The sequence below is a fragment of the Anomaloglossus baeobatrachus genome, chromosome 2, assembly GCF_048569485.1.
Source record: "Anomaloglossus baeobatrachus isolate aAnoBae1 chromosome 2, aAnoBae1.hap1, whole genome shotgun sequence".
In the NCBI taxonomy this organism is placed as follows: domain Eukaryota; kingdom Metazoa; phylum Chordata; class Amphibia; order Anura; family Aromobatidae; genus Anomaloglossus; species Anomaloglossus baeobatrachus.
This window is the reverse complement of record NC_134354.1, coordinates 87,630,102-87,657,966: the sequence shown is the minus strand read 5'-3', so window position 1 is coordinate 87,657,966 and position 27,865 is coordinate 87,630,102. Positions and strand designations below refer to the sequence as shown.

General features: G+C 45.8%; 1 protein-coding gene across 1 annotated transcript in view; it reads right to left on the bottom strand.

Annotated features, from left to right (window-relative positions):
- The window catches only part of DCBLD2 (discoidin, CUB and LCCL domain containing 2), a 135,200-nt gene that overhangs the window by 82,358 nt on the left and 24,977 nt on the right, over window positions 1–27,865 (bottom strand). The window contains exon 2 of the mRNA XM_075335143.1: window positions 6,183–6,410. Coding sequence (XP_075191258.1) covers window positions 6,183–6,410 — 228 coding nt within the window. The remainder of the gene's footprint in view (window positions 1–6,182; window positions 6,411–27,865) is intronic.

Genomic DNA, 27,865 nt, shown 5'->3' with positions numbered 1-27,865 from the left:
TTGCCGCCGCTCCCACCACTGAGCCGTCGCCGCCACTCCCACCACTGAGCCGTCGCCGCCGCTGCCACCACTGAACCGGGACCGCGGACACACTCCACCACTGAGCAGTCCCTGCCGCTGCCACCACTGAGCAGTTGCCGCCGCTCCCACCACTGAGCCGTCGCCGCCACTCCCACCACTGAGCCGTCGCCGCCGCTGCCACCACTGAACCGGGACCGCAGACACACTCCACCACTGAGCAGTCCCTGCCACCACTGAGCAGTCGCCACCGCCACTGCCACCACTGAACCGGGACGCGGACACTCACTGCACCGGCCTGCTGCACGGCTCACCCGCCACGGCTGCTGCCGCCACCACGGACCCCACGGATCCTGCCACCGCGGACGCCACCGCGCCTGCAACCACGGACGCCACGGCACCTGCAACCAAGGACCCCGCTGCCACTGACCTGCCGCGCCTGCCAGCACAACCTGTGCCTCCTGTGACCCCGCTTCACCACCACTGCTGCCCCCCTCCGGTAAGAGAACACCGGAGTATAAGACAGACCCCATTTTTCTTTTTTTTACCTTTTTCTATGTCTAAGTTTGGGGTGCGTCTTATATTCCGGTGCGTCTTATAAAGCGAAAAATACGGTAATACGTGCAAAAATAAAGTACAATGGTGTAAAATCCTAAAAGGAGTAATACTGATATTACCTATCTTATACGGCTTCCTTAAAGGGAATTTGTCACCAGGTTTTTGCTTCCCCATCTGAGAGCAGCATAATGTGGAGACAGAGACCCTGATTCTAGCGATATGTCACTTACTGAGCTGTTTGCTGTCATTTTGATAAAACCAATGTTTTCCCTGCTGCAGATCTAGCAGTTATACAGAGTTCATGAATATGCTGGCAGCACGGCAAGTAGTACTGTAATGATAATCTACTGCTGATCAAATAGGGATTTTATCAAAACTACACTAAGCAGCATAGTAAGTGACGCATCGCTGGAATCAGGTTCTCTGCTCCTACGTTATACTGCTCTCAGATTAGGTGGCAAAAACCTGGTGACAGATTCCCTTTAAGTTGACCAGTGCGCTGCAATGCTTGTATCACAACGATGACGGTGCCACTGACTGGCTAATCAATAGAGTGGATGCCGGCAGGTAGGAGGAGCTTTGCAGGACTCCCGGACAACAGAGGACCACTGATGTGGCCACAGGAAGGGTCCCGGTGAATTAATTTGCTCATCTCTAAAAAGGAGTAAAACTATGTGCCCACGTTGCGTTCTGTCCATGCAGAAATTTCTGCAGCGATTTGAACAGCACACGTGCGCTTCAAATCCCTGCAGAAACACTGCGTACTGAAAAGCCGATTTCATGCGCTCTGGATGCAGCCCCTCCCATAGACAGAGGGGGGGCTGCATGCAAAGCGCACAAAAGAAGTGACATGTCACTTCTTAGAACACAGCGCTTCGGCAGTAGCCGAAGCGCTGCGTTCTAATACGCCATGTGAGCATGGATTAGGCACAATCTTCATAGATTGTGCTGGGGTCGCAGGAAGCATGCAGTTACGTTGCGGTGCAGAACGCAGCGTAACTGCATGAAAATACGCTACGTGGGCACATAGCCTAACACTCATTTTACCAATCCCGACGCTCCTGTTCTGATGCCTGGTCCACCACCATTCTTTGCTCACCAGGCTCTGAGGATGGGGTGTGAACACATGTCCACATGTTATCACTCCAGCTGTTACTTGTCGGCTCAATATTGTAACAGGGATTGGCGGTGTGCAAAAGGAGCATCAGAAGACTGGTCAGATCAATGTTACTCTTATTGGTGTTTACCCATTTCAGAGATTCCTCTGGGAGCTCCAGAATATAGACATGGCTGCCAGACCAGAATCCTATGAATCGATTATTATACTACTAATGTAAGTGCGTTTTTGTTTTTTTTAAATAAAATCTCTGGGTTATCACTGTCTCTTTAATATATAAAAGGCAAAGCAGAGCACAGCAGGTCGCGTGGCAGCGCACAACAACTCCATTAGCCATGATATTGTAATGATGCAGGTGGATGGCGACAATGAGGCAGGTGGTGCAATTAACAATTCGTTACTGAAAAAAGAATATGAATAAACAGCTGGATGATCGATGTAACCAGAGCACAGCGAATCCCAATAACTAATATGTATTCAGTGGAACTACAATATTCAGATGTTTGGGCAAGCACTGCCATGGAAGACAGTCAATGTGCCTCTGGTATCACAAGCTGTTCCTCCGGTTGGACGTGTAGCTTCGTAGCTTGCCACCTTGGACTCTGAATTTTAATCCCTTCTTTGTTCTGAGATCACGCCGTTCTCTCACATGGGCTAGGCAATTAGGTTGTAGTCCAACTTGGGAACTTGATTAGTGTCCAGTGATGCCCAACACTCTATTGCACTTGCCCTCTGATCTAGGAGAACACATTGCTTGGCTGCTTTCCTCCATACTTTGTAGACATTGCTTGTCTCAGTCCAGGGCTCACACCATCCTCTTTCCTTCCTCATAGTCCTGCCTTTCCTTGTACAGGAAGTTCATATATCTCCCTACTGCTGCACAACGTTGGTTCCACGTCCCTCTGTTGAACAGCGCAGATACACAACAGGCTCTCAGCAGACGGGCTCGCCATGAATAAGGAGTGCCTCTGGGTTATAAAATAGGAGACTGGCTCATTGCTGTATGTTGGAGGTTTTACTGTCTCATAGAATCCATGCTTCACGGGGGAAGAAAGCCTCAGTAATATGGTACGCAATGGAGTTTTCTACAATTGCTAACAGATTAATTGAAATTCAAATGGAAAAAACCTCCATATAAAATACGTGGTACAGTAAGGCCACACGCAGCTCTACAGGTGCCCTAAAGAGACATAAACAGAGCTATAATATGGCCATCAGCATGTATTCTGGAACGAATATAGTGTTCCATCCATAGTAATAAATGAAACATAAAAAGGGGTTTAGCGGTGTATGCGGCCGCTGCAGACCACTGATGCTCGGAGGAACAGAATATTAAAAAAATATATTTTTTTTTTTACTAATGCACTACACGTTTCTGGGATGCCCTGTCCCCTTCTTCAGGGGAACAATCTCCTCTCTGCTTTTTTTCTGTCATCATTTTAATAAAGTATTTTGTAAAAGACTAAGGCCCTGTGCGCACGCTGCATTTTTTATGCATTTTTTGGTGCAGTTTGTTACACAAATCTATGTTCATGCCAGCAAAGTCAATGACAAACCTGAAGTGTGTGCACATTGCTTCTTTTTTCCTTGCAGTTTTAGGTATAGAAAAAAACAAAAGCAGCATGTCAATTGTGGAGCATTTTTTTTCTTGCGTTTTGTATCTTTTCCAGCCATTGATTTCATTAAAAAAAAAAAAACACATCAAAAACAACAAACCTCATGCCACAAACGTATATGCATTTTTTTGCCTTTGCCACAAAATACAGTTTTTGGTGCAGAAAATTTCGGCAACCAAAAAACGCAGCGTTGCATAGACTTATGGACACACTTTTTTCCTTGACTTACAGTTAGGTCCAGAAATATTTGGACAGTGACAATTTTCGCGAGTTGGGCTCTGCATGCCACCACATTGGATTTGAAATGAAACCTCTACAACAGAATTCAAGTGCAGATTGTAATGTTTAATTTGAAGGTTTGAACAAAAATATCTGATGGAAATTGTAGGAATTGTACACATTTCTTTACAAACACTCCACATTTTAGGAGGTCAAAAGTAATTGGACAAATAAACCAAACCCAAACAAAATATTTTCATTTTCAATATTTTGTTGCGAATCCTTTGGAGGCAATCACTGCCTTAAGTCTGGAACCCATGGACATCACCAAACGCTGGGTTTCCTCCTTCTTAATGCTTTGCCAGGCCTTTACAGCCGCAGCCTTCAGGTCTTGCTTGTTTGTGGGTCTTTCCGTCTTAAGTCTGGATTTGAGCAAGTGAAATGCATGCTCAATTGGGTTAAGATCTGGTGATTGACTTGGCCATTGCAGAATGTTCCACTTTTTTGCACTCATGAACTCCTGGGTAGCTTTGGCTGTATGCTTGGGGTCATTGTCCATCTGTACTATGAAGCGCCGTCCGATCAACTTTGCGGCATTTGGCTGAATCTGGGCTGAAAGTATATCCCGGTACACTTCAGAATTCATCCGGCTACTCTTGTCTGCTGTTATGTCATCAATAAACTCAAGTGACCCAGTGCCATTGAAAGCCATGCATACCCATGCCATCACGTTGCCTCCACCATGTTTTACAGAGGATGTGGTGTGCCTTGGATCATGTGTCGTTCCCTTTCTTCTCCAAACTTTTTTCTTCCCATCATTCTGGTACAGGTTGATCTTTGTCTCATCTGTCCATAGAATACTTTTCCAGAACTGAGCTGGCTTCATGAGGTGTTTTTCAGCAAATTTAACTCTGGCCTGTCTATTTTTGGAATTGATGAATGGTTTGCATCTAGATGTGAACCCTTTGTATTTACTTTCATGGAGTCTTCTCTTTACTGTTGACTTAGAGACTGATACACCTACTTCACTGAGAGTGTTCTGGACTTCAGTTGATGTTGTGAACGGGTTCTTCTTCACCAAAGAAAGTATGCGGCGATCATCCACCACTGTTGTCATCCGTGGACGCCCAGGCCTTTTTGAGTTCCCAAGCTCACCAGTCAATTCCTTTTTTCTCAGAATGTACCCGACTGTTGATTTTGCTACTCCAAGCATGTCTGCTATCTCTCTGATGGATTTTTTCTTTTTTTTCAGCCTCAGGATGTTCTGCTTCACCTCAATTGAGAGTTCCTTAGACCGCATGTTGTCTGGTCACAGCAACAGCTTCCAAATGCAAAACCACACACCTGTAATCAACCCCAGACCTTTTAACTACTTCATTGATTACAGGTTAACGAGGGAGACGCCTTCAGAGTTAATTACAGCCCTTAGAGTCCCTTGTCCAATTACTTTTGGTCCCTTGAAAAAGAGGAGGCTATGCATTACAGAGCTATGATTCCTAAACCCTTTCTCCGATTTGGATGTGAAAACTCTCATATTGCAGCTGGGAGTGTGCACTTTCAGCCCATATTAAATATATAATTGTATTTCTGAAGATGTTTTTGTAAACAGCTAAAATAACAAAACTTGTGTCACTGTCCAAATATTTCTGGCCCTGACTGTATATGCACATATTTCCGATGTATTTAGAAAAATCATGTTTGCAATTGAGTTTCATAAAAAAGTTAGCATTTTTACATTTACAGGTTTCATTTTTTTGAATATTTTATTTTGATGTGATTTATGGACATAACTCAGCCGAGAGGGGTTCAGTAGAAGACAGATAAAAGAGTTACAAACTCCCCATCAGGCTAGTTTCACACTTGCGTTGTGGGGCATCTGTCGCTTCGCGTTGAGTGACGGATGTAACGGATGCGTTGCATATAGTGGCACAACTGATGCGACGGATCCCGCAAAACAACGGAATCCGTTGCAGCTTTTTTGTCAGCAATTTACTCAACTGAGCATGCGCAGTTGTGTAAAGACGGATCCGTCACAGGAATACGTCAAATGACGGATTCCGACGGGTTCCGCCACCATAGGCTTCCATTCTAAAAATGACGGACGCCGGCGGAATACAGCACATTGCGTTTGACGCTCTGGGAAGTGCAGAAAAACGCTACATGCTGCGTTCTTTCCGCCCGGCGGATGCAACGCAGCGTCAGCCGGCGGATGCAACGCAGGACCATCAGTTGCAATGCGTCTTCCATACAAGTCTATGGGAAGCAGCCTAATCCGTTAATGGATTGCGCCGTTTTCCAAAATGGCACATTGCGACTGAAGGAAAAAAACGCAAGGGTGAAAGTACCCTGATAGCAAGATGACACTGATTCTTAGTTAACTCATTCTGCAATCACAATGAACACAGGGGTTATAGAAAGCAAACAATGCTTTTTTTGTGACTCTCCATGAATTTCATAGCCTTAATTGTTTAATTATTGAAGTTTTATTGGTTTTTAAGTTATTTATTTTTTTAAGCCTAATATACAATCTAAAACCATTCTTACTATAGACCACTTCACAAATTACTAATTTCGAACAGATTGAGGTATCTGAATTTTTATTGATACGGTAGGTGTCTTCTGCATTAACAAACACAATTATGTAGACTTCTTACCTAGTTCAGTTCTGGAGGCCCCAAAACCATCATAAATCCTCAGGTAGCTGGAATGACAGGAATCCACATCCTCGATATCAAAGTCTCCAAACTTCAGAACAATCCTTTCGCCGGGTTTCACTTGTATTTTCCATTCGCACACGGTGCTGTTTGGATACGTATTAGGATAGTTCTTCGATGTAAAAGTTCCACTTTCCGTGCCAAAAAATGTGTAACCACAACCATCACCTAAGGAAAAAAAATAAATAAAGTAATTTGTAAACAAATTCTACAAAAAATGGTTAAGACAAAATCATATCTATCACAGGTCCGCCTACATAATGCTCACACAGATCACCATGCATCAGTGATCAGAAGTAATCTCCTCTTCAGACAACAATCGGCAGGAGAGCGCGAAGGTGAAGAGGAGGGAAGCGCCTTCAGATGCTGGAACAGTGATAATTACAAGAAATTGCTCAGACAGGCCTGAGGGCAGCAGTCTACACTGTTGTCTGGTTCCTTGGCCGCTCAGTAGACACATGGAAGAAAAGCTTCAAAAATAATACCAGGGACCTGAAGGTAGAGACACCAGGACCATTCTAATAATCACAATATAGTCACAGAAGCTCTCCTAACCCTAAGAAACAATCCGGTAACTCTCAGAGAATTCTCATGATCCTTTACAATCTCGTTTCAGCTCCTTACACTCTACAGAAACTGCTCTTTTTTAAGTTTCTAATGATCTACTAAAGGCCGCTTTACACGCAACAACATCGCTAACGCGATGTCGTTGGGGGTCACGGAATTCGTGACACACATCCAGCCTAGTTAGCGACGTCATTGCGTGTGAAACGTACGAGCGACCGCTAACGAGCAAAAATACTCACATTGTTGCTCGTTGACACGCTCCTCCATTCCCAAATATCGTTGCTGTTTCAGGACGCAGGTTGTTCGTCGCTCCTGCAGCAGCACACATCGCTATGTGGGACACCACAGGAACCAGGATCTCACCTTACCTGCAGCCGCCCGCAATGAGGAAAGAAGGAGGTGAGCGGGATGTTCGTCCCGTTCATCTCCGCCCCTCCACTTCGACTGGGCGCCCACTTAGTGACGTCGCTGTATTTTTGAACACGCCCCTATCACGTGACAAAAGGGACTTCATCCCTGGAAGCAGCCCATAGTCTAGCACTACCCTGAGCACAGTGACCGCTGGTGAGGTTTGCGCGCTCACGAGATTATGGGCGGGTACTTGCTGATAACAATCACAGCCCCGCCCATAATCACTTGCCTGCGCACACGTCACCAGCGATCACACTGCTCAGTCCCGTGAGACTGGCACTGGGCATGCGCAGGGATGGCTGGAGCAGTGGGCGGTGCATCAGCTATGGAAAGGAGCGATGGGGGGCGGCATACAGGATCAGGAGGCAGAATAATGGACGCCAGAAAGCCCGCCCCCGTGTCACATTTACAGTATCTGAATACAAAAAGGTACCACTTTATAAAGTCTTTATTTTAGTCTCACATGGGGCACAATAATAACAGGGACCTTTCTAGAATGCAGCCCAGGAGCTGCAGAGGGGGAATCTTAGGTTTTGGGCGAAATTTCTGCTGACAGGTTCCCTTTAACTCATAAAGGAAGGTCATTTTTCCGTTTACCTTTTGTGGTTACGTCAAATATATGTGCATAGCTTGAAAAACAGGACAAGTAATTAGGATTTTACTCTTCGGCTATGTGCACACGCTGCATCTTTGTGGTGACCACAAAGATGCATGTTTTTGGTCCCAAAAAAGCGCTCCTTTGCATGCATTCCTTGCCGCGTTTTACTGCAGTTTTGGTTTTTTTACAGCATTTTTGCCCAGTGTGATTCTTAAGTCAAATCTATTGATTGGAAGGGCTCAAAAATGCTGGCAAAAACGCAGAAAGAATTAACATGCTGCATCTTTGTGGTCACCAAAAAAAAAAAAAAAGCCACAACGTGCGGAGAGCAAAAATGAAATCTTATAGACTTTGCCGGGGAAGGAAATGCATGCAGTTTTGGGACCAAAACTGCATCCGAAAAACACGCAAGAATGCAGCAAAAAACACAGCGTGCGCACAAGGCCTTAAGGTTTTAAATGTACAGTCATGGCCAAAAGTTTTGAGAATGCTACAAATATAAATTTTTACAAAGTCTACTGCTTAAGTTTTTCTAATGCAATTTGCATATACTCCAGAATGTCATAAAGAGTGATCAGCTTAACAGCAATTACTTGCAAAGTCAATATTGGCTAAGAAAATGAACTTTAACCCCCAAAACACATTTCAACATCATTGCATTCCTGCCTTAAAAGGAGCAGCTAACATTGTTTTAGTGATTGTACCATTAACACAGGTGTGGGTGTTGAGGACAGGGCTGGCGATCAATCAGTCATGATTAAGTAAGAATGACACCACTGGACACTTTAAAAGGAGGCTGGTGCTTGGTATCATTGTTTCTCTTCAGTTAACCATGGTTATCTCTAAAGAAACACGTGCAGCCATCATTGCTCTGCACAAAAATGGCCTAACAGGGAAGAGTATCGCAGCTACAAAGATTGCACCTCAGTCAACAATCTATCGCATCATCAAGAACTTCAAGGAGAGAGCTTCCATTGTTGCCAAAAAGGCTCCAGGGCGCCCAAGAAGGACCAGCAAACGCCAGGACCGTATCTTAAAACTGTTTCAGTTGCAGGATCGGACTACCAGCAGTGCCGAGCTAGCTCAGCAATGGCAGCAGGCTGGTGTGAGTGCTTCTGCACGCACTGTGAGGCAGAGACTCTTTGAGCAAGGCCTGGTTTCAAAGCAAAGAAGCCACTTCTCTCCAGAAAAAACACCAGGGACCGACTGATATTCTGCAAAAGGTACAGGGAGTGGACTGCTGAGGACTGGGGTAAAGTCATTTTCTCAGATAAATCCCCTTTTCGATTGTTTGGGACATCTGGAAAACAGCTTATTAGGAGAAGAGGTGAGCGCTACCACCAGTCTTGTCTCATGCCAACTGTTAAGCATCCTGAAACGATTCATGTGTAGGGGTTGCTTCTCAGCCAAGGGAATCGGCTCACTCACAGTCTTGCCTAAAAACACAGCCATGAATAAAGAATGGTACCAGAATGTCCTCCAAGAGCAACTTCTCCCAACTGTCCTAGAGCAGTTTGGCGCCCAACAATGCCTTTTCCAGCATGATGGAGCACCTTGCCAGAAAGCAAAGGTGATCACTAAATGGCTCATGGAACAAAACAGAGATTTTGGGTCCATGGCCTGGAAACTCCCCAGATCTTAATCCCATTGAGAACTTGTGGGCAATCATCAAGAGACGGGAGGACAAACGAAAACCAACAAATTGTGGCAAAATGCAATCATTGCTTATGCAAGAATGGACAGCTATCAGTCAGGATTTGGTCCAGAAGTTGATTGAGAGCATGCCAGGGAGAATTGCAGAGGTCCTGAAGAAGAAGGGTCAACACTGCAAATATTGACTTGCTGCATTAACTCATTCTAACTGTCAATATAACCTTTTGGTACTCATAATATGATTGCAATTATATTTCTGTATGTGATGTAAACATCAGACAAACACAATTAAAACCAGAGGGCAACAGATCATGTGAAAATATAATATTGGTGTCATTCTCAATACTTTTGGCCATGACTGTATGGTCGGAGAACGTTGAGGCTTTTCCTTACGGTTTGAGGTACATGCTGCATAGTGGCTCTATCATAATCTTGTTAATCTGATTTTTATAGCATAGGATTTCTGACACATCCCATGGTTTAAGTATCCTGAGCAGATTTATTGGTCGTCAAGAGGCAAAAGATGGGGGACCGGACAGAGATAATATGGCACCTCCTCAGAAACTAGATCAAAGACATGACATTCCTCGGCCTGACACTTGGTCATCAACTTTCAGCTAAACCACAAGTATGCTCTGAGAACATGTAACACTCCACCGTATCAGCGACAGATACTTCCTTTACACATGCTTTGCTTCTGCCCTTTCTGGGGGTCAAGACAAAGTTAAATATAACTGAAGGAAGAGCAGCAAGAAACAAAATATTTAGGGTGGAGAATGGGAGAAGGCACGCCGCCTCTTCCACCATGAAACGCCAAGCTTTGATTGTCCTTTATTTACAAGTCTCTTACATGTCAGTGCTGAAAAGAGATATTTTTTTTTTGCGATATATCCACCATTCCTACCTTAGAAAGGACTACAAATACTAAAAGAAAGTTCTGAATATTTAGTGTTGACCTGTTTTTCTGTCTGCCCTTCCCCTAAAATTTTAGCTATCAGCTTCTGGACCAAATCCTGACTCATCATAACCCATTCTTGTCTTATCAGTGCTTGCAGTTTATCACAATGTCTGTGTTTTGTTTGATCACAGGTTCTCAATGAGAATGAGATTTGGAGGAGACTTTCTTGGCCATGGACTCACACTATCAATACTTTGTTCACCAAGCCACTTAATTATCACTTTAGCCTGGAGACATGGTCTCCATCATGCTGGAAAAAGCATTGTTCATTACAATGATGGTTGGGAGAAACTGCTCTAAAGCCCCCGTCACGTTTAGTGACTAAAGGCCCAGTCACACACAACGACTTAACAGCGATCCCGAAAAAAATGCGACCTGATAGGGATCGCTGGTAAGTCGCTGGGAGGTCGCTGGTGAGATGTCACACAGTCAGACCTTACCAGCGATGCAGGAACAATACAGGTCGCAGTAGCGACCTGTATAATGATCTCAGCAGTCACTGTGACCCTGTCACACAGCGTCAAACACAGCGATGTGTCCTGCCCAGCAGGACATCGCCTTTGAAGAAAATGGCCTGGACCATTCTGCAACGACCGGCGACCTCACAGCAGGGGCCTGATCGCTGGTAAGTGTCACACATAACGAGATTGCTAACGGGATCGCTACTGCGTCACAGAAACCGTGACTCAGCAGCGATCTAGCTAGCGATCTCTTTATGTGTGACGGTACCTTAAGGGGTACTTCTCACATAGCGAGATCGCTGCTGAGTCACGGTTTTTGTGACGCAGCAGTGATCTCATTATCGATCTCGCTGTGTGTGACACTGAGCAGCGATCTGGCCCCTGCTGTGAAATCGCTGCTCGTTACACACAGTGCTGGTTCATTTTTTGGACGTTGCTCTCCCGCTGTGAAGCACACATCGCTGTGTTTGACAGCGAGAGAGCAACAATCTGAATGTGCAGGGAGCAGGGAGTCGGCATCTGGCAGCCTGCGATAAGCTGTAACCAAGGTGAATATCGGGTAACCAAGTGAAGCCCTTTGCTTGGTTACCCGATATTTACCTTGGTTACTAGCGTCCGCCGCTCTCACTCTGCCAGTGCCTGCTCCCTGCACACATAGCCAGAGTACACATCAGGTAAATAAGCAAAGCGGTTTGCTTATTAACCCGATGTGTACTCTGACTAGGAGTGCAGGGAGCCAGCGCTAAGCGGTGTGCGCTGGTAACCAAGGTAAATATCAGGTAACCAAGAAAAGGGCTTCGCTTGGTTACCCGATATTTACCTTAGTTACCTAGCGCAGCATCGCTTCCATGCGTCGCTGCTGGCTGGGGGCTGGTCACTGGTCGCTGGTGAGATCTGCCTGATTGACAGCTCACCAGCGACCATGTAGCGACGCACCAGCGATCCTGACCTGGTCAGATCACTGTTAGGATCGCTGGAGCGTCGCTAAAGTGTGACGATACCCTTACCAGCAATGGTAAGTCGCTGGGAGGTCGCTGGTGAGATGTCACACAGTCAGACCTTACCAACGACTCATTAACGATACAGGCGACAGTAGCGACCTGTATAACGATCTCTGCTGTCATTGGGACCCTGTCACACAGTGTCAAACATAGCAATGCGTCCTGCCCAGCAGGATATCGCCTTTGAAGAAAATGGTCCAGGACATTCAGCAACGACCGGCGACCTCACAGCAGGGGCCAGGTCATTGCTGGATGTCAAACACTAGCAAGATCGCTGTTGCGTCACCAAAACCGTGACTCAGCAGCGATGTCGCTAGCGATGTCGCTTAGTGAGACGTGGCCTTTAGAGAATGATTAGATCCCATTCTTTATTCATGGCAGAGTGAGGCTGAGTTCACATGTCGAGTAATCATCCATTAGAACAGATCCATTAGAAAAAGGTTGTCTGCCGGATCCATTTTTTTTTACATTGGAATCTATGGAGAACGGATCCATTAATGGATTGCTATTTATCTTCCATTTGTAACAGATTCTGTAAGAAAAAACTTAACTGTTATGATTGCAAGAACTGAGCGTCCTCAGTGGTGGATACCTTTTAATGGCTAACTGAAAAGATGGTAATAATAGCAAGCTTTTGAGACTACGCAGGTCTCTTCATCAGGCATGGTATACCTTATACTGAGCCTGATGAAGAGACCTGTGTAGTCTCGAAAGCTTGCTATTATTACCATCTTTTCAGTTAGCCATTAAAAGGTATCAACCACTGAGGACTCTCAGTTCTTTTAAACAAACTTTTTTTTATCTCTACTGGCTAACACGGTACAAAGATATATTTTACCTGTATCATAATTGCAAGAATAAGGATGACTAAATAGTAGTGATGGGTGGACTTGCAGATAACCAGATTTAAAAGAAAGAAAAAACAAAAAACAAACAAAAAACCCAGATATCTGGCCGGACACTCGTCCTCATATAAAAGTCTATGAGGTCCAGAATTTGGTGCGTGAAAATAGTGGAAGAAGAGATAGGGGGATTAGAGCAAACGCTATATACTTACAGAGTCTCCCGCAGCGGCTCATAATTGCTGATTGGTTGCAATCAGCTACGCCCCCAGCCTGTGTGACAACAACTGACTGCAACCAATCACAAACCCTGTCTGCAGGTCACTGTAGATTGGAGTAAAAATGAATAAAAAAAACTGACGTAGGGTCCACCCATAATATGATACCCAGCACTTATAAAGCATACGGCTACAGGCTGGAGCCCCCAGCTGCGCACGTATCTTGGTTGAAAATCAAAATAAGAGGAATTGCATGCAGCTTTTAAAAAAATAAATAATAAATAAATAAATGAATGAATGAAAACCTATCAGCTTGCAGTCCCTCCTAATTTTGATACCCAGCCAACATAGCTGGGGCTGGTATTCTCAGGCTTGGGTGACCCATGCTTATTGGACCCCACCAGCCTAAAAATAGTAGCCTGCAGCCACTCTGAATTAGATGCAACAGTGCTGGAACGTTACCCGGCTCATACAGATTGCCCTGGTGCAGTGGTAGTCGGGATAATAAAGGGATTAGTAACAGCTCACAGTTGCCACTAAGCCCTAGATTAGTAATGGGATGCGTCTATGAGACCCCTCAATACTAATCTGTAAGTGAAAATAAATAAAACAAACAAAAACATATATTTGAAATAAAAAACAAAAAAAATCACCCTTTTTTAACCCTTTATTAACCCCCAAAACACCCAGGTCTGACAAACCACATGAGGTCCCAAGACAATTCCAGCTCTGCTACATCTGAAGTCACAGGGAACAGACAAAAAGTTGAGTTTGCAGAACTTGTTTGCCAACAGATTTCTGCAGGATCCATTCTAACAGATGATTACAGGATATGTGAACTCAGCCTTATTTGGTAAAATTGTGAGCGAGCCCCTTCATGATGAAAACCCCACACACATTAACAGTCTCAGGATACTTTACAGGTGGCATGACACAGAATGGTATTGCTCACCTTTCTTTCTCTAATCATTCTTCTAGATGTTCTAAACAGTCTGAAAGGGGCTTTATCAGTGAAAATAACTTTACCCCAGGCCTCCCATGCCTATGCTTGCTGAGAAGTTATTTTCTCTGATGAAGCCCCATTAAAGGTACCGTCACACTAAGCAACATCGTTAGCAACATCGCTGCTGATGCACAACTTACTAGCGATGTCGCTGTGTGTGACATCCAGCAACAACCTGGCCCCTGCTGTGAGGTCGTTGGTTGTTGCTGAATGTCCTGGACCATTTTTTAGTTGTTGCTCTCCCGCTGTGAAGCACAGATCGCTATGTGTGACAGCGACAGAGCAACAACTAAATGTGCAGGCAGCAGGAGCCGGCTTCTGCGGACGCTGGTAACCACAGTAAACATCGGGTAACCAAGAAGCCCTTCCCTTGGTTACCCGATATTTACCTTCGTTACCAGCGTCCGCTGCTCTCAGCTGTCAGTGCCGGCTCCCTGCTCTCTGCACACGTAGCCGGAGTACACATCGGGTAATTAACCCGATGTGTACTGTGGCTAAAAGTGCAGAGAACAGGAGCCGGCACTGACAGCTGAGAGTGGCGGACGCTGGTAACGAAGGTAAACATCGGGTAACCAAGGTTACCCGATGTTTACTGTGGTTACCAGCGTCCGCAGAAGCCGGCTCCTGCTCTCTGCACACGTAGCAGAGTACACATCGGGTAATTAACCCGATGTGTACTGTGGCTAGGTGTGCAGGGAGACAGCACTAAGCGGTGTGCGCTGGTAACCAAGGTAAATATCGGGTTGGTTACCCGATATTTACCTTAGTTACCAAGCGCAGCATGCTTCCACGTGTAGCGACGCTCCAGCGATCCCTGCCAGGTCAGGTTGCTGGTGGGATCGCTGGAGCGTCGCTTAGTGCGACATCTCACCAGCGACCTCCTAGCAACTTACCAGCGATCCCTATCAGGTTGTATCGTTGTTGGGATCGCTGGTAAGTTGTTTAGTGTGACTGGGCCTTTAGACTGTGTGAAACATTTGGAAGAATGAGTGTCCCGAAAAATGATGAACGCTATCATGCTGTGTCATGCCACCAGTAAAGTATCCCGAATAGCCAAGAATAAACAAATCAAAAAAGTCTGTGGAGCCTCTGTTAGGAGTCTCGACACAGAAACTAGCCAGATATCCCTCCGGGAAGGATCTAGCCAAGGAGTGGCTCTTTTTAGGAAAACACCATAACCACCATATTAAGTGGCCCTTTTAGTCAATATCCAACTCTTTGACAAGTTTAAAGATATGACAAGGGAAATACCAAGACCAGGTATCCATCCACAGACAGCTGTTTCGGGGTATTGCCCCTCATCAGTGTGGAGTAAGATTCTAGCCAGGTGGGAGCAATGCCTTGTAGACCAACAAGAAAAAACAATCACTGATCTCGGGGAGACCAGCCAGAGAAAACACTGCCGGCAGCCAACGAGGGCGCTCAATGATGAACGCTATCATCCTGTGTCATGCCACCAGTAAAGTATCCCGAATAGCCAAGAATAAAGACTGGCCAAAATGGGAGTGGTGATAATGGTTAATAAAAATATTTCATTTTTTTTTGTAAAACATTGAAAAATTTTAAAAAAAGTGTCTGTGCAGCAATACCCTTCTAATACTTTTCTTCATACCATCGGTTAAAGCATACTTCGGAAAAAGAGAAATTGCAACGTTTATGATGTCAAGTGGCTTATGCCATGAACAGAAACCATCAAGCCAGTAGATGCAGCAATTCGGACATGTAGTTTTCTTTTACGACCAGTACAAAACCTCCCCAATCTCCACTGACAATGCACACATGGGCGGTTCTCAATTCCAATGTTCTTGTGACCTGGATATTTACCGCCAGGGGGTTTAAAAAGACAAAATAACTAAACAATTGTTCTAGGAAACAACAAGCCCCATTTCAAAATTGAAGAATGGAGCCTTACTAACAGCATAACATGGAGCTGACCTCGATAGGTCCGCGGAGGAATGTTGGGTTCCTGCCAGATACATGGGCTTTCCTCAGGAAGTTACATCAGTTGTATTTCTGGATCAGTTTTTCTTATCCTGAATGAAAGTTGGTTTTCTTTCGGAGCCCTTATTTATAGGCATTGTTTTTGTGCGTTGCATAATTATAGCATTCACCGAGCATTCTTGAGGCATATTTTCAGCATCCTCATGACAGGAAGGATCTCTTTCCTGAGATTCAGGAGCGGGGAGTAACAAGAGCTGTCAATAGGGCTATAAATGCATTGGAGCAGAGTCTGGGGTATCATTAAAGCTAATAAGTGCAGCATATGCCCAACGCCCTGTGCGATAATGTACACATCCTCCAAAAAGCCAGACATTCAGGCTCTACACGACACAAAAAGCATTTAACTGCACTTTCTTCCAAGGTATGGTTAGGTTATATATCGCTCATATTTGATCACAATTTATTCTTCTTTTACCTTCAAAGCTCAACGACCTATTGCTGCTACTTGAAAGGTGTCTGCAGCTTACCCTTAGGGGTACTTTGCACATTGCGACATCGCTACTGTGATCTCGTCGGGGTCAAATCGAAAGTGATGCATATCCGGCGCCGGTAACAACGTCGCAACGTGTAAAGCCTAGATGCATCAATAAACGATCGCAAAAGCGTCGTAAATCGGTGATCTGTGTAGTGTCAGTCATTTCCATAATTTCGCTGCAGCGACAGGTACGATGTTGTTCCTCGTTCCTGCGGCAGCACACATCGCTGTGTATGAAGCTGCAGGAGCGAGGAACATCTCCTTACCTGCGTCCCGCCTGCAATGAGGAAGGAAGGAGGTGGGTGGGATGTTTACGTCCCGCTCATCTCCGCTCCTCTGCTTCTATTGGCCGCCTGCTGTGTGACGTCGCTGTGACGCCGCATGACCCGCCCCCTTAGGAAGGAGGCAGGTCGCCGGCCAGAGCGACGTCGCAGGGCAGGTAAGTGCGTGTGAAGCTGCCGTAGCGATAATGTTCGCTACGGCAGCTATCACAAGATATCGCATCTGCGACAGGGACTATCGCGTTCGGCATCGCTACAATCAGCTAGCAATGTCGCAGCGTGCAAAGTACCCCTTAGCTTTACTGAGGCACATACAGTTGTGCTCAATAGTTTACATACCCCGGCAGATTTTTTGCTTTCTTGGCCTTTTTTCAGAGAATATGAACGATAACACAAAATCTTTCTTTCTACTCATGGTTAATGGTTGTGTGAAGTCAGTTATTGGCAAACTACTGCGTTTTCTCTTTTTAAATCATAATGACAACCAAACACATCCAAATGACCCTGATCAAAAGTTCACATCCCCCAGTCCTTAATACCGTGTATTGCCCCCTCTAACATCAATGACAGCTTGAAGTCTTTTGTGGTAGTTGTGGATGAGGCTCTTTATTTTCTCAGATGGTAAAGCTGCCCATTCTTCTTAGCAAAAAGCCTCCAGGTCCTGTAAATTCCTGGGTTTTCTTGCATAAAATGCGCGCTTGAGTTCTCCCTAGAGTGGCTTAATGATATTGAGGTCAGGTGACTGAGATGGCCACTCCATAACCTTCACATTGTTCTGCTGGAGACAATGACAGGTCGACTTGGTTTTGTGTTTTGGATCGCTGTCATGTTGGAACGTCCAAGTACGTCCCATCCGCAGCTTCCGGGCTGATGAGTGCAAATTTGCCTCTAGTATTTGTAGATAACCTGCTGCATTCATGTTTCCTTCAACTTTGACCAAGTTTCCTGTGCCTTTGTAGCTCGCATATCCCCACATCATCAATGATCCACCTCCATGCTTTATAGTAGGAATGGTGTTCCTTTCATCATAGGCCTTGTTGACACCTCTCCAAATGTAATGTTTATGGTTGTGGCCAAAAAGTTTGATTTTGGTCTCATCACTTCAAATAACCTTATTCCAGAAATTTGTAGGCTTGTCTCTGTGCTGTTTGACAAATTGTAGGAGAGATACTTTGTGGCATTTGTACAGTAATTGCTTTCTTCTGGCGACTCAACCATGCAGCCAATTTTTCTTCAAGTGCCTCCTTTTTGTGCATCTTGAAACAGCCACACCGCTAGTTTTAAAAAGAGTCTTTAAAAAGAGAAAACACAGTAGTTTGACAAATGGCTTCACCCAACCACTAACCATGAGTGGGGAAAAAAGATTTTGTATTATTATTATCTGAAAAAAAGCCAAGAAAACAAAAAATCTGCCGGGGTATGTAAACTTTTGAGCACAACCGTAAGTCCCTGTCGATCTGTACTAACGTGATGAATATGACACTTAAGTACAGGACTGCGCTGGGGAGAGACTTTTTCCTTCGGTAGGGAGTCAAAATGTGGTAGTTGTTGCTCAATTTGCCAACGGCTTCCTTTCCCGCATCCCCCATATACATGCACGCTTGGCTTTTTACACCAGTTTGAAACAGCTGTACACTGGGAAAAAAGAAAAAAAAAGTGTGGCTACAGCTGGGAAAAAATTTTTTTTTTAGCTACAATGGGAAGAAACAAAAAGTGTGGCTACAATGGGAAGGAAAAAAGTGTGGCTACAATGGGAAGAAAAAAAGTGTGGCTACAATGGGAAGGAAAAAAGTGTGGCTACAATGGGAAGAAACAAAAAGTGTGGCTACAATGGGAAGGAAAAAGTGTGGCTACAATGGGAAGAAAAAAGTGTGGCTACAATGGGAAGAAAAAAGTGTGGCTACAATGGGAAGAAAAAAAGTGTGGCTACAATGGGAAGAAAAAAAGTGTGGCTACAATGGGAAGGAAAAAAGTGTGGCTACAATGGGAAGAAAAAAGTGTGGCTACAATGGGAAGGAAAAAAAGTATAGCTACACCTGAGAAAAACAAATGCGGCTATACCTGGGAAGAAAAAACTGAGATTTCAGAAATCTCATGCATGATAGCTTTTTTGCTCCTGAACTGTTGAAATTTTGAAAGAGGCAGAAAGTCAACTTTTTTCAGGGTTTTGCAGTGTTTTTATCACCATTGAAAGCAATTAGAAAGTGTAAAAACGCAACCTCTGCATTTTTGCTGCTTTTGTGATGAATAAAACATGCACTGGAGACAAATGACAAACCGTGCACACGGTCAAAACAACGCGGCAAAACCTGCTTTTGGAAGCAGTTTTTTTTTTACTGCCAAGAGGGCAAGTTTTGGCTGCAGTAAAAATGAAGTGTGAATATAGCCTAAGGCCATGTGCCCACGGGAGCTTGATTCTGCGGATTTTGCGGCGGAAGACCTGCGGATTTATCTGGATTTTCCAGATAAATCCACAGGTTTCAGCAAGTACAGACACTCCCCATGTTATCCTATGGGACATGGGGAGAGTCTGTGTCCACGCTGTGGAATATGCTGTGGATGTCCCGCAGCCGCACGTAACTGCATGTCAATTATTCCTGCGGAAATACCTGCGGAAATCCCGCCTCTTCACTTTGGAGATAGGGCCAGGACTTCCGCAGGTAAGCCGCTAGAATGTCCGCAGGTTTACCTGTGGACATACCTGTGGGTACATAGTGCCGTGGGCACATAGCCTAAGACTCTTATCACACGCAGTTTTGCAGCACTTTATGCAAACACAGTACCAGCAAAAGCTATGAGATTTTAGAACTCTTGTACGCTTTTTTCTCTTAAAAAAAAAAAAATTAAAAGAAGTGCAGCATGTCAATTCTTTCAGTCATAGAACGCAATAGAAAGTGGAACCCCCCCAAAGAAAACAAACCCCCAAAACACTGCTCCAAACAGGATTTGCTGCGTTATTACTGCATGTGAACGAAGCCTAAACGACATTTTTATGTTCCACATTTACAAAGTATTAGGCTATGTGCCCACGCTAGAATGTCCCTGCGGATTTTTTTGCCTGAAAATCCGCGACTTTCGCGGCAAATCCGCACCCGCGGATTTGCCGCGGATTTGTCGCGGATTTTGATGCGGATTTTTTTTTTTTTTCCCCATTCAAAGCCAAAAATCCGCACCAAATCTGCACCAAACAATTGACATGCTGCAGATTTTTCTGGATCAAAATCCGCGGCAAATCCGCCGCGGAAAAATCCGCAGCATGGGCACAGCATTTCCAAAATGCCATTGAAATGGCTTGGAAGTGCTGCTGCTGCAGATTTTCGGCAAATCCGCGGTAAATCCTGTAGCGTGGGCACATAGCCTCAGTCTGATGATAAACGAGCCCAGCAAGTCGCGCTGATAACGAGCTTGTCCTCCGTATCACACAGCAGAGCCATGTCTTTCCAGGAAAGCCAAGATGAAAGCAAATCATTACTTCCCCAGTAAATGAATACAAGTCACTGGGGTATTTTATTAGGTGTACAGTAAATAAAGTAAACCACTCTGACAAGCGGTGAACGCTTGCAATTGTATTTCTGCCCGCTGCCAATCGATCGTGGAACAATGAACTCGGAGGCTGAAGCGAGGCCGGGCGCAGCGGATTCAGCGTGCAGCACGGCCGCCGCCTGCCTTACATGTCCCTTTGGGGCAATCACCGAAAAGCTTCATTACCATGATAAGCCTCTACACAATGCTTTATTAGTGATCAGAAGTCCAAGATGCATTTAGAGTCAGTGTAAATGTGAAATCCATCTAATAAATTCTAGGCGCCAGTGAGCCTGAGAATGCAATGTTAAGGTAGCGAGTATATAGGCACACTGTGTACAAACTTTCACAAATGTGTGCCCATTATAGCTGTAGCTTTTCTATGGAGAAAATGTTTATATTATATTATATTATAATATATATATATATATATATATATATATATATATATATATATATATTAAAAGGGGGGTATTCAAGTCTAAACAAGCTACAAACCGTTAGATCTCCAATGAATGTGAGAATGGGACACCTTGGGTCCCCAGTTCTGCCCTGGCTGCAAGGCCACAACCAGAAGTAGTTGAAAGGAGTGGAGGGTTAAAGGCAATCTGTCGCCAGGTTTTTGCCACCTAATCTAAAAGTAGCGCAATGTAAAGGCAGAGATCCTGATTCCATCGATGTGTCACTTACTGAGCTGCTTGGTGTAGTTTTGATAAAATCACTGATCAGCAGTAGATCATTACAGGACTACTGGGCGTGCTGCAGGTAGTCCAGCATATTCATGAGCTCTGCATAACTGCTAGATCTGCAGCAGAGAAAACAATGATTTTATCAAAATGACAGCAAACAGCTCAGTAAGTGACAACACTGAAATCAGGGTCTCTGCCTCTACACTATGCTGCTCTCAGATGGGGAGAAAAAAAACCTGCTGACAGATTCCCTTGAAACATCCCAACACTCCAATATAATGTGGAGGAATACAGCCGAGTGGAGCGCTACAGGATATTCCCCAGAAACAGCACCACTCCATGGCCTGTGTCTGCTATAGCAGCTCAGTTCAATTACTTAAACGGGTTGTCCACTACTAGGACAACCCCTTTTGAGTCCACGTTTCCGCCCAAGTAAAATAATAAAGACTATACTCACCCCCGTACTAGAGCCGGTCCAGCGGTGTCTGGGATCACGGTGTCGGGGCTCAAGTGGGTTTGTGACATCACACGAGTCCCGAGTAAAATCAGCACCTGCTTCTGTCTCTCCGCCTTTGGACCAAACAAGGTAATCAACAGGAAGTCAACACTGTGGCGGCCACTCACTTCCTGTTGATTGTTCGTTTGGTCCTAACAATCGAGCTGGAAAGCATGCACCTAAATTATTCAGTAAAAGATTACATTTTACTGGTTAACTTATATGTCCTGCCATCAAGGGAGGCTCGGCTCAGTTTTTTTTGAAGGAGGAAAAAGAAAAATCAAAACAAGTTTTTCAGGAGGAATAAACTTTAGGAAGGTGAATGTTTCTCTGTCTTTTTTTTTTTTCTTGTTTAGCAGCATTAAAGGGAATTTGTCACCAGGTTTTTGCTCCCTCATCTGAGAGCAGCATAATGTAGAGACAGAGACCCTGATTCCAACGATGTTTCACTTAAACGGAACCAATCATCAGGATTTTCGTGTATAAGCTGCAGCCAGTGCAGTACTGGCACTATCATGCACAGTGTGTACATACCATTGGGGTGCAGCTCGGGTGTTTAGGCAGTGAAATTCATCTTTATAAAGTTTGAAATTTCGTGCACTTTTTGATTGACGTGTGCACCTCTCTGTTAATGTCCGGGCGGGTTATGCAGGAGTTCCCCGCCCCCCCCCACCAGCCTGTTCCTCCCTCTCTCCTGATGTCCGGGCGGATTATGCACGTGTTCCCCACCCCCCCGCGCCGCCTGTTCCTCCCTCCCTCCCTCTGGCTGCATGTAAATTTCTAATCTTCAGAAACATAGCGCCGGAGTGGGCCTCTGCGCATAGCGCTTATCTCCGTCGCCATGTTTCTGAAGCCCGCATCACACAGCTTGGTGTTAGAGGGCGGCGCATGCGCCCTCGCTCCTTCAGATCCCGTTGTGACCGCAGGAGCGAGCGCGATCACAACAGGACAGAACAGCTGACCGGAGGACGCGATTACCTGCTGCTCCTGTATCGTGCCGCCCCAGGACACCGGGCCAACACACCAGCCGGTGTGACATCGCTGTGGCGCCGCCCTCTCAGACACCAAGTTGTGCAATGCGGGGGCTTCAGAAACATGGCGCCGGAGATAAGCGCTATGCGCAGAGGCCCACTCCGGCGCCATGTTTCTGAAGATTAGATATTTACATACAGCCAGAGGGAGGGAGGGAGGGAGGAACAGGCGGCGCGGGGTGGCGGGGAACACGTGCATAACCCGCCCGGACATCAGGAGAGAGGGAGGAACAGGCTGGTGGGGGGGCGGGGAACTCCTGCATAACCCGCCCGGACATTATCTGCAGAGGTGCACACGTCAATCAAAAAGTGCACGAAATTTCAAACTTTATAAAGTTGGATTTCACTGACTAAACACCCGAGCTGCCCCCTGATGGTATGTACACACTGTGCATGATAGTGCCAGTACTGCACTGGCTGCAGCTTATACACGAAAAACCTGATGATTGGTTCCCTTTAAGGTCCAGTCACACTAAATAACTTACCAGCGATCCCAACAACGATCAAACCTGATAGGGATCGCTGGTAAGTTGCTAGGAGGTTGCTGGTGAGATGTCACACTGTGACGCTCCAGCGATCCCACCAGCAACCTGACCTGGCAGGGATCGCTGGAGCGTCGCTACACGAGTTGCTGGTGAGCTCACCAGCAACCAGTGACCAGCCCCCAGCGCCGCGTGGAAGATGCTGCGCTTGGTAACTAAGGTAAATATCGGGTAACCAACCCGATATTTACCTTGGTTACCAGCGCACGCAGCTACATGTGCAGAGAGCAGGGAGCAGCGCACACTGCTTAGCGGTGGCTCCCTACTCTCCTAGTTACAGCACACATCGGGTTAATTACCCGATGTGTACTGCAGCTAAATGTGCACAGAGCAGGGAGCAGCGCACAATGCTTAGCACTGGCTCCCTGCTCTCCTAGTGACAGCACACATCGGGTTAATTACCCGATGTGTAATCTGCTACATGTGCACAGAGCAGGAGCCGGCACTGACAGTGAGAGCGGAGGAGGCTGGTAACGAAGGTAAATATCGGGTAACCAAGGACAGGGCTTCTTGGTTACCCGATCTTTACCGTGGTTACCAGCCTCCGCAGAAGCCGGCTCCTGCTGCCTGCACATTTAGTTGTTGCTGTCTCGCTGTCACACACAGCGATCTGTGCTTCACAGCGGGACAGCAACAACTAAAAAATGGCCCAGGACATTCAGCAACAACCAGTGACCTCACAGCAGGGGCCAGGTTGTTGCTGGATGTCACACACAGCGACATCGCTAGCAACGTCACAAAAGTTGTTCGTTAGCAGCGATGTTGCTAGCGATGTTGCTAGCGATGTTGCTTAGTGTGACGGGGCCTTTACTGAGCTGTTTGCTATCATTTTGATTAAAAAAAAAAATTACATTTCTCTGCTACAGATCTAGCAGTTATACAGAGCTCATGAATATGCTGGACTACCTACAGCACACCAAGTAGTCCTGTAATGATAATTTACTGCTGATTAAACAGTGATTTTATCAAAACTACACTAAGCAGCCCAGTAAGTGACATCACTGGAATCAGGATCTCTGCCTCTACGTTATGCTGCTTTTAGATTAGGTGGCAAAAACCTGATGATAGAGTCCCTTTAATACTTGACATTGCGAAGTTTGCAGCAGAGTCCATAAGGAATCCATAAAAAAAACAAAACCTACTCTGATAAGGTCAAACAAAGCTGCACGGCATTTCCACCCAGGAATAATAGGATACGTATGTTGGTAGGTTTATCTTCGCATGATTCACTAGTTTGAAGATTTTACCCGGTGGAAAGCTTTTTAGAAATGGGAATTCCACAAGGGTTTAAGAAGCACTCATTATATAACAGCACTCTCCGGCTTCCTCCAGACCGGCATCCATCAATGCTAATGTCCAGAACAGGGCAGTAATCAGTATCTGCATAACCAGGGAGGTTGGCAGCTCCTACCAGGGTTGACTGTTTTATGAGCTGGCTTTAAAAAGGTCACAGCAGCAAAAGTTGCATACAAGGAACCCTCCCATTCCCTGAACTCAGAGCTCAATTTTCATTTTCACTTTCACAGGAGCTTTCAAGATACAGATATAACTCTGCAGTGACGGATACATTACTTCTCATGGTAACTGCACTAGAACTCATTTCTGAGAGCAGCTCTCCATTCCCCTCCCGCAGCAGGAAGTGCCAGCGAAACACTAAGCACCAAATCAGCATATATATGTAATCAGTATGTAAATTGAGCACCTGAGCATGGTAGTGCTCGCTCATCACTAGTTACGAGTATTGAGCACCTGAGCATGGTAGTGCTCGCTCATCACTAGTTATCACTTTTCTTTGTGTGTGTTCATTAGGACAAAACCCCCTTGGGCTAACAAGACCAAATTTTCATATAGGGAAAAGAGGGGGGGCACTCAAACGGAAGGATAAACAAAAGAAAAACAGAAGGCCAAATTCTGGAGAACAGCAAAATTTGTGTCAGGAAAAAAAAAAAAAAAAAAAATTGTGATTCTGATAGGTCCCTCTTTAAGGCGACAACTTCAGACGTGTTTTAGGCTATGTGCGCACTTTGCGTTCTATTCCGCAGCGTGTAAGTCACTGCCTGTGCGTCTCAAAACGCAGCCGAAAAAGCTGCGTTGAGACGCATTCGGCAGAACGCAACGTGCGCACATTCCTGGAGAATTCATGCGTTCTGGATGCTTTCTCTGCCATAGACAGAGTGGGAAAAGCATCCAGCACGCACATTTTTCACAGTACGGTCCAACTCGGCTCTGCAGCATCCCCATAGACTTGCAGCAGAGTCGAGTGGGACCGCACTGTCAAAAAGAGCATGGCTGCCTGCGAGACACTGCCACGCGATCAGAATGAACTCGGATGAACTTCACCCGACTTCATTGTGATTACGCAGCTACATCGGAAGCTGACAGGAGTGGCAGTAGAACACTGTCAGCTCCATGCAGCAACTGAAGTGAGTAGCGCGATCAGCTGTGCTGTCACTGTGGTTACTCGCGGCCACCGCTCTCAGGTGGAGGACTACAGCGGTGGCCGCGATTAACCTGAGTGAAAGCACAGTTGATCGCCCGCCTCACTGCAGTCACTCAGGGGATTTGCGATCACAGGTGAGTCCTTCACGCCGCGAGTAACCACCGTGACAGCACAGCTGATCGCGCTACTCACTTCAGTTGCTGCATGGAGCTGACAGGAGCGGCGATGTTCTACTGCCGCTCCTGTCTGCTTCCGATGTAGCAGAGCTGAAAGCGTTGTGGGACCTTGCGTGGATTACGTCGGACCTGGAGGTGTTTTTGAGGGGTTATTAAAGTGGTGAAAGAGGGTGTTTTTTTGTCTTTCATTCCAAATAAAGGATTTTTTGGATGTGTGTGTTTATTTTCTTTAACTTACAGGTTAATCATGGAAGGTATCTCGGGGAGACGCCTACCATGATTAACCTAGGTCTTAGTGGCAGCTATGGCCTGCTGCCATTAACTCCTTATTACCCTGTTTAAAACCGCACCAGGGCAATTCGGGATGAGCCGGTAAAAGTCCTGGGACTGTCGCGTCTAATGGATGTGGCAATTCCGGGCGGCTGCTGGCTGATATTGTTAGGCTGGGGGGCTCCTCATAACGTGGAGCTCCCCATCCTGAGAATACCAGCCTTCAGCCGTGTGGCTTTACCCTGGCTGATATCCAAATTGGGGGGACCGCATGTCGGTTTTTTTTTTCAATTACTTTTTTTTTTTACTGCTTGATATAGACACGCCCATCGGCGGCTGTGATTGGTTGCAGTGAGACAGCTGTCACTCAGCATGGGTGCGTGTCTGACTGCAACCAATCATAGGCGCCGGAGGGCGGGGTTAGCAGGGAATACGTAATGGCTTAATGAGCGGCCGGCATTTTCAAAAGAGAAGCCGCCACAGTGTGAACGCCGTGCAGCACCGCGCCGGTGATCGTGGATCGGTGAGTATGAGAGAGGGGGTGGGAGGGAGAGACCGACATGGACAGAGAGAGATAGAGACAGAGAGAGAGACCGACCGACCGACCGAGAAAGAGGAAAGACCTGCATTTGTTATGTTAAAAAAACATGCGGATCGCAACAATAATTCAATGCAAGCGCACTGCTTCACATTTTGGCAGCGATTTACTACAACTCATTGATTTCCATGGGTGTAGAACGCAGCCAAAATGGCAAAAACAATTGACATGTTGCTTCTTTGAACGCATGAGTTTTTGACAATTTTTTGACAATCAAAACGCTGCGTTTCAAAAAGCATCGTGCGCACAGATTTGGCAGGATTCTCATAGGCTTTGCTGGAGAATCAGAACGCATGCATTTTGTCAATGGCACAGTGCAGTTGTAAACGCAGCCAAAACGCAGAAAAAAAATGCAAAGTTCATGAAAAGAGCGTTCCTAGGTATTTGCTTATTTATATATCACCATCAGATTCCGCAGCACTTTACAGACATTATCATCACTGTCCCCATTGGAGCTCACAATCTAAATTCTTTGAAGTGTGGGAGGAAACTGGAAACCCCTGCAAACATGGAGAGAACATACAAACTCCTTGCAGATGTTGTCCTTGGTGGCATTTGAACCCAGGTACCCAGTGCTGTATTGCTATAGCGCTAACCACCGTGCTGTCCACTGTACAGTGCTAACCACCGAACCACCGTGCTGCCCATATGGTTGTCCAGCTTCCCCCATTTACACTGATAGAGATCCTCATTTTCTCGATTTGCTGTAATTATCCTGATTTCCTATAACGGAGTTGTCTCAGGTTTTAAGCACGCCTGTTCTTTGATAGGAGATAAATTTCAATCCAGATCAAATGGCCATTTACACCGTCCAATTTTGGTGTAATTGGACAGAAATTGGTGGGGTATCTGATCAAATAAATGCAGCCTTAGGGCTCTTTTCCACTAGTGTACCGCTTCCGATGCGAGAGCATGGGAAGGGATATGCTAATGACCCTCTGCTGCGAGCGTCAGCTGAGGATCATGCGATTGCAAGATCGCATCACAGGGGAAGAGAAGAGGGAGGGATAAATCTCCCCATCTCCTCCGCTGCCTGTGTCTGCGTATATCGCACTGCAGTCGCTTAACATGCGAGTGCAGTGCAAGGTTTCACACGCTCCCATAGGCTTGTATGGGGGTGCGTGAGCCGAGACTCGCTGCCAAACACAGCATGCAGCGATTGCACCAAGAGCACGATTCTTGTCAAGAAATAACAGGAAAGAGGAATCTGCCTCATTGCTTAACACTGGTGAGAGTGCAATCCGATGTTTTATCGGAACGCACTTGCACATGAAAATCGCAAATGGAAAAGAGCCCTTAGAGGGTAAACAGTCTGCCGATCACCCGATACATGTGCAAATGCTTGTTCATTGGGTGAAATGATCTTTGTGGTCTGCTTCTCATCAAGCAG